The sequence below is a fragment of the Zootoca vivipara genome, chromosome 7 (assembly GCF_963506605.1).
Source record: "Zootoca vivipara chromosome 7, rZooViv1.1, whole genome shotgun sequence".
Lineage (NCBI taxonomy): Eukaryota > Metazoa > Chordata > Lepidosauria > Squamata > Lacertidae > Zootoca > Zootoca vivipara.
In genome coordinates, this window is record NC_083282.1 from 5,104,161 (window position 1) to 5,112,064 (window position 7,904).

A 7,904-nucleotide genomic window follows, 5' to 3' on the forward strand; every position below is an offset into this window, starting at 1 on the left:
GACCTCCCCTTCGTCACCCTAATTGCAGAAAGGGAACCACACATTTTTAGGAAGATAAGCAAAAAAAGGTTTACTTACATTTCAATGCAGGCAGAAAATACAATACAGGTAAGAAAACCTCTCAGGTACAAAACCCAAAAGCTGGCTTCAAAATAGGCTGTGTGTGTGTGTTAGCCCCCAGACACATGTCTGATCAGTTTAGAAGCATGACAGAATAGAGAGAATCCTCAGAAGCAGAAGGAAGTAAAAAGGACAGTCTCCTGTGTTATAGAATCCCCGCCCAGAGGAAAAGTGACCACACAGATGTTCCTCGCTAGGGAGTTTAAGAACTCTGTGTACTAGGCCCAATTATTTGCTTTGTGTGTTCATAAGTATATGCGCATAAACAAACAGTTTGGGTGGGGAGTATACCCTCCGCCATGCTGCACTCATTTCTTCATTCTGAAGGGGGGGGGGAGACTGTCACACATCCCTGATGCCAAGGCAGTGAGGATACATGCCTTATGCCCTCCTGATTAGAATAAGGATAGTGAGAGGGTTTCCTTTGCCATCTGTGATGCTATGAGGTAGACATGCCTAATGGGTCATGTAATTACACCAGTTTTCCTTGAGGGTGGGATGATGAGAAAACAGGGGTGTCGATGCTCTGAACCAGCCTAGAAAATGCTGCCACTGACAAACATGGCTCTGGAAATAGCATAAAAGAAGCATGCACTGGGGTGTCAAACAATATGCCGGGCTGCCTGAAACACAAAAAGACTCCCATGCTGTGCACCACATATGTGCAGCAACCCCCAGAAGTTGCTTCTGCTTGCTTCTAAATTTGGGCCAGCTCTCACAACTCGGGGCTCATGCGCACTTTGCTTGTCCTGCCCCTAGAAAGCCAGGGGTCCAGGCACTTTTCCATTTGTCCCATGCTTCCTAGACATGGGTCAGAATAGTTTTCCATTTGCCTCACTGCTTTCCCCGGGAACACCTGCCCGGGAACACTGAATCAGATCAAACGTCAATCCACTGAAAAACCCGACTGGCGTTTGCTCTGATTAGGAGGTAAAGCGTGGGTTTTCCCAGGAGAGAGCAGCGGGACAAGCAGAAGTGAGGACAAGCCCTCAGTGCTTGTTCTCACAGAGCCAAAACCAGGGCAGCCACCGAGCGACAAACACACATGCATGAACTCAGCTTGAGGTGTCCCTTTGCAGGCGGAAGGAAAATGACCTGTCTTCTGTTGCAGGGGATTCACTCACATATCACCAAGGGCGCCCATTTTCCACCAGAGACAGAGACAACGATGTTGCCGTCACAAACTGTGCCATGTCATACAAAGGGGCCTGGTGGTATAAGAACTGTCACAGGACCAACCTCAACGGCAAGTATGGCGAGTCCCGGCACAGCCAGGTAAGTGGAGGGTCAGTTCAGAGCTGCAAACAGGAGCTCAGCTTCTCTGCTTGTTAATGATGCGTTTTGCAAGCCTCTTAGCTCATCAGCAGAGAGCTGTGTGGTTAAGAGCAGGCATCCCCAAACTTGGGCCCTCCAGATGTTTTGGACTGCAATTCCCATCATCCTTGCCCACTGGTCCTGTTAGCTAAGGATCATGGGAGTTGTAGGCCAAAACATCCGGAGGGCCACAGTTTGGGGATGCCTGGTTAAGAGCATGAGCTCTCATCACCTGGTGACAAGCCCCCTGCTTATACCAGCATAGCAGTGGAAGCACTACACAAAGTATTTTTCTTTCATAGAGTGGTTTTATGTCTGTGTGGAGTTTTTATACAGGGAAATGGGTTTTTTTATTTTAAAAAAATACAATTTCCTACCTGCAGTTTAAAGTGGTATAGCGGAGGCTTCTGTCATTTCAAGTCCTGGTCCGTACAATGCTAAATAATGCAGTGCTACAACTTCTGGGGTGGCAGAGGGCACTAGGCTACCAGGGAGAAAGTTTACCTTGCCTCTCCCTCTCCCAGCTATGTTAGTATTCTACTTAAACCAGGCATCCCCAAACTGCAGCCCTCCAGATGTTTTGGCCTACAACTCCCATGATCCCTAGCTAACAGGACCAGTGGTCGTGGAAGATGGGAATTGTAGGCCAAAACATCTGGAGGGCCGAAGTTTGGGGATGCCTGACTTAAACTAAGCTTTTCACATGGGGAGCATTCATTAATATGGTCCTCCTGCTGAAACCCAAAGCAGTTCTCTTTACCATCTTAGGTCTCTATCACTTCATTCTTCTGAATGTGCAAATCAGGCCTAATGTACTTTGAATAAAAGTGCTCTGAGGTTTAAATCTTATAAAGCCAATCCTTCTTCTTCTTCTTTTAAGCCTTCAAAGTATTTCAGTAGGAAGTAGTTGTGAGTGCCCTGTTCTACTCCTCCTAGCATCCTCCCTTTTTGTTATGCTACCTGAATTATCCCAAGTATCCCCATCCCCTTGGCAATGACTTTCCCCCTGCTTTGCCCACAGGGTATTAACTGGTACCACTGGAAAGGACACGAGTTCTCCATACCTTTTGTGGAAATGAAGATGCGGCCCTACAACCATCGCAACACCCTGGGGAGGAAGCGGCGGTCCCTGCAGCTGTGAAGGGGCCAGGATCCCTCTGGACAAGCAGTCCTTTTCTGTCATTTGTTTGTATTTTATAATCTGAAAAGGAGAGGACAAAAGGTAGCAGCCTGCTCCATGCTGAGTGGCTGAGGGAAGCCATGATGCCCCTGAGGGATGGCTCACTTTGGTAAGAGAACAACCTTGATGCTTTGCTGTCATTCCCAGTGACTTTATTGAGTCCCTACCCACCCAGCACACCTCCATAAAAGAAGAGTTCTTTTGTTCTCTCTTGAACCTATTAGAAAATGGCTTTATTTAAGGTTTTCCTTCTTAACCCAGTTTCTACTGTACGTGTGGTGCTTCTTTTCACATGCCAGCCTGTTCTGCCAGCGGGTACCAAGGTCGGTTCCCAGAGTTCTGGTTGCCCATTGTTGCTGCTGCTACATGAACTCAGTGACATTTTCACAGTGATGCCTGCTGAGCCAGCAAATCTCCATCAGTCGGGGAAGAAGATTCCAAAATCTGGAAACTTACTGAACCCACCTGCAGAGGCCAAGTGGCTCCATTCCTTTAAAGGCCACACCCTTCACACAAGGCAGGCGAAGACACTTCATCCTTCCATCCCAACACAAACCCTAGGTCATGTTCCCAAAAACAAATGCAAGCAAATCTACTTGCTCATGTGTCAAATTGATTTTGGAACTAAACGTCTCTCACCTGTATTGCTCCCATGCTGTACCAATTTTATAGGCACTCCAACTAAATTTATCTCAGACTTTAAAGTCAACTTCTGAAATCGGAGTTTAACAGAGTCAATGTCCCTTTAAAAAGTGTATGCCCCTTCCCCCTCACCAGTCCATTGGTGAAAATACTTCAGAGTGCAGCCACCTCCCTATGAAGCCACTCATTCTGTGGCAGGGGGCTTCCAGTTGCATCGACACAGACTAGACAACCTACAAAGACTACGGAGGGGCAGAGCAGAGGGATGCTTTGAGTTAACACCACGATGCATCAAACCTGAGCCTCTTTTTTGGGTGTGGGGAGAAGAACATCCCTGGGCATGAAACGTGTGAATATTACAAAAGCGAGACACTTAACTCCTCACTAGCCCCCATAAAACTCCTTAATTGTTGTCTACCTTTGAGCAGAATGTTTGGAGGCTGAAACAACACGTCATGTTGAGATTTGTGTTGGGATCTACCAACATTCCCCCACCACCACCAACCATAGCTGCCAAGTTACCCCGTTTTCCCCGGGAAACCCCCATTTTTACTTACCTTTTCCCGGTGGTCCCCCATATCACTTCGTCTCCCGTTTTTCTCCGTTATTTTCTCCTGCCGGCGGCCATTTTTTTTCTTTCCGATTTGCCCTTCTATGGGCACCAAAAATGGCTGCCACCGGCTTCAAAAGTTGCATCTACGCATGTCCGGAGGTGCATAGACGCGACTTCCGGTGGTGGCGGCGGCCATTTTTGGTGCCCTTAGATGGGCGGAGCGACACCGGAAGTTGCGTCGATGCAACTTCCGGTGTCACACGGCTGCCGGTCCCGGATTCTGCAGTCCGGGACTTGGAAGGTAAGCCACCAACCCCCCCACCACATGAAATGCAGCAATGGTGGCCGTCCACCAGGTTCTTTGGAGCAGTGCATGGGATATGTATGTGATGACGATGGTGATGACTAAACCTTCCCCTCCATGCTGTTCTCCTAGTCAGAATCTCCACTAGTCTGCCCCTCCAAACTGCAGCCTCAGCAACTGTTTCTTTTTTTCCCCTTTTCCTTTTTCTTTTTTGTTATAACAACAAAAAAAGGGTTGTAAAAAAGAATCACAGAACTGTCCTTTCCACGATGATAATCTGGGCTATCCTGCTTCAGGCAGTGCGGGGGGCACACAATTAAATGTTCTCCAGAATTTTTTTTTAAAAGAATTTTTTTAAAAAAAGATTTTTTTTTTAAAAGAAGCTTACACATAGAAAACTAGCATATCAGGGGAAAGGCCATGCTAGGACCAGAGGCCTATCTGGGGTCCCTCGCAGCCTTGCTAAGAAGCTGGCCACACAGAACAGTGGCCCAGGGAGCCACTCCAAGCCAGAGTGGAGAGGTGCAATTTTTGCACGCACACACACACACCCTGGACCTTGGCAGGATCCAACCTAACTGATCCCTAGCTGATCCCCTGGCTAGAATCTCTGCTTTGACATCCATTTTTCTATGGAGAGGGAACGTTTGGTATGGGAGAACATTCAATCATGTGAGTATCACCTGCCGTCTGAGGTGGGACAACCGAGGTCCAGGCTCTGTCACCTTCATTAAGGATCTAGGCCTCAGTTGGATGAGTGCAGGAAGTTCACCTAATCCATTTGAAGCACTCAAGGTTATTCTGCCTGCATCAGTTTAGAACTCTATTGTCCCAGAAAATTGTATTAATTTCCTAAGTAGATTTTAAAAAATAATAATAATCTGGCTGACTAGTCTCTTTGAAGCTTGAAACTCCCATGTCTATGAGGGCTTCTCTGAACCAGCTCTTTCACCCTGCCATAACACTGAGTTGTGTCTACTTCACCATTCCAGAAATCACCCCATAATCCCAGAAACCCTACACAACACTGGGCAAAACACTGCATAATGGCATCCTCTCGACCAGGCATGGCCAAACTTGGCCCTCCAGATGTTTTGGGACTACAACTCCCATCATCCCTAGCTAACAGGATCAGTGGTCAGGGATGATGGGAACTGTAGTCCAACAACAGCTGGAGGGTGAAGTTTGGCCATGCCTGCTCTAGACACACACAAACTTGTTCCTGCCTGGCAACAGTTTGTCCTAAAGAGTCACATTTTCAGAGGTGGGCCACCACCAGGTTAGGTAGTGAAGTTTTTGATAAAAATTGAGCAAAATTATATATGCGACATTTAGAATTCAAAGAACAGAATTTATCTTTTAAAAGAAAAGGCTAGTTTCACAGGAAACACCCCTCTAAAATCAACTATGAGGAGACTGGAGCGACTGAATATTCTCTGATTCAGCAATGAGTTTCTCTAACTGTTTAGCAATAGCATAACAATAATTAATATGAACACTGGCCATCTTTAAAAGCAAACGCTTGGCATGCAGGAGCAAAAAGGAACGTTTAAATTCAAGTGTAGAAACAGTGCAAAACTGACACCTTGTGGTGAGAATAAGAAAATACAGCGAATGGCCTCTTTATAGGCCAGGCTTCCTCAGCCTTGGCACTCCAGATGTTTTGAGACTACAATTCGCATCATCCCTGGCCACTGGTTCTGCTAGCTAGGGATCATGGGAGTTGTAGGCCAAAAACATCTGGAGGGCTGAGTTTGAGGAAGCCTGATATAGGCAGTACCTCACTCTGGGTAGATACCTGAGCGTTCCACATCCCTGTTTTACTCATTGCACAGGAATGCTTTTAAGATAATCTGCAGTTTTGCACATGGCAGCTGATACTTAAGATATAACAGAGCAGAAACAACAGTCCCACTTGCAGAGGATTACAGTTCTATTCTTCCCTTAAAGAAACTCCACTCTGGCAGCGTCCATCTTCTGAGGCCCATCAGGGAACAATATATAAACCTGTTTATTAAACCTGTTCTGTCATCAACAGATGAGGGGCCTGAATCTGTAGACTAGATTCAACAGACTGAACACGCAAAAGCAGAAAAGAACTCAATTAGAACATTGTAGAGCATTTTTAGGTAGCTTTCCTTTTTCTCATGTAGCACCTGATGAGCCAAAAAATAACTTGAATATCCATGTCCTATAATGTGGCTCATTCTATTGTTTCCTGTGGCAATTTGGCCATTAGCTCAGTTTTTTACTCCTATCTAATAGGCATTCTTCCCAGAGCAACAAGACTTACCTACAAGAGTGGCAGGTTTCCTCAGAAACCTGTCTCCATTTCTGTTGTGGCATTTTTTTCCAGTTAAGTCATTGACTCAGACACTACAGGTATTAGCAAGGTATCCACCCACCACACCAACCCCATAAGCCCAACAGGCCACAGACAACTTGTAAGCATCTACTGATGTTCTACTTGCCATGGTAGCTTCATTCCAATCAACTGTCTATTCATTGTGAAGATCGGACGGCTGTTCATGCATAACCAACAGAGAATTATGTGGCTAAGGGCTAGATCCATGAGCACTTTTGGGTGCTTATGGGCTGGTGTTTTCCCACAAATGAGTCACCAACTGGAAGCGGTGGAAGCTTAGCCCTTTAGGCTAATACAGGGGTCCCCAGACTTACCCGCCTTCGGGCCGGAGGGCGGGGGAGTGCGCGCGCAGTGGGCCGGAGGGTGGGGGAGTGCCCGCCAGTGCTCATGCGCACATCCATTTACTGGCGCGGTGGCGCGCTTCCAGGCCGGAAAAATTGCCGAAAATTGTTTGTGCGCATGCGTATGGGCCTCCCCCGACCCGGAAGTGCACCTCCCCCGCCCCGGAAGTGCACCGGAAATGACCTCTTCTGGGTCGGGAGAGGCCCATACGCATGTGCAGAAACGATTTTCGACAATTTTTTTCAGATCTGGAAGCGCGCCGCCGCGCAGCGCACCGCAAGAGCCGGCAGCGGGCGGCGGGGGTCGTCGCGGGCCAGATTGGGAGGCCAATTGGGCCGCATCCGGCCCGGGGGCCGTAGTCTGGGGACCCCTGGGCTAACATGAGTCTTCTGCATGTTTACCTGAAAGTAATCCCATACACTCTTGCCACAATAAATGTTTTACTCTTTAGGAGACCACTCTTGTAAGTTGCTTGTGCTACAACAGACTACAGTCTGTTACAAACTCTGGATACAAACTTAATTCATTCCAGAGGTCCGTTCTTAACCTGAGGTACAACTTTAGCTAATGGGTCCTCCTGCTGCCGCTGCACCGCCAGCATGCAATTTCTGTTCTCATCCTGAGGTAAAGTTCTTAACCTGAGGTACTACTTCCGGGTTAGTGGAGTCTGTAACCCGAAGAGTTTGTAACCCGAGATACCACCGTAATGCGACTATTCTGGAATTTCCCGCACAAAATAAGGGCAATAAAATGGCACACAAACACAAAATATCTGCAAAATGGCCGAAACACCCACCCCGACAAAAACAGACCCTCAGGAAAAACGATGTACACTTCAAAACTTTTGTGGACATTATGAAGCCTTCAAGGGCACATCTATTAGAGCATATAATGTGGGCTAGTATTCCCTTTTCAAGCTGAATTTTTATCCATCCCCCCCCCTTCTTTGTGTATGCGTAAATTGGTATATTCCAGGCATGGAAAAGGTGGGCACTGAACAAATTTGTACTGTGGAGGAGCATAAAGCAACAGTGTGGCCATTACAGAAGTTCTTTTTTGTGGGGAACTCTCTGTGGACAGGAGG

At 47.2% G+C, this 7,904-nt stretch overlaps 1 protein-coding gene across 1 annotated transcript in view; it reads left to right on the top strand.

Annotated features, from left to right (window-relative positions):
* TNR (tenascin R) overlaps positions 1-3,616 on the top strand; it is a 78,955-nt gene extending 75,339 nt beyond the window's left edge. Inside the window, exons 20-21 of the mRNA XM_060276597.1 lie at positions 1,232-1,395; positions 2,456-3,616. Of these exons, the coding sequence (XP_060132580.1) occupies positions 1,232-1,395; positions 2,456-2,575 (284 nt within the window). The 3' untranslated portion in view covers positions 2,576-3,616. The remainder of the gene's footprint in view (positions 1-1,231; positions 1,396-2,455) is intronic.
* The last annotated feature ends 4,288 nt before the right edge of the window (positions 3,617-7,904 follow it).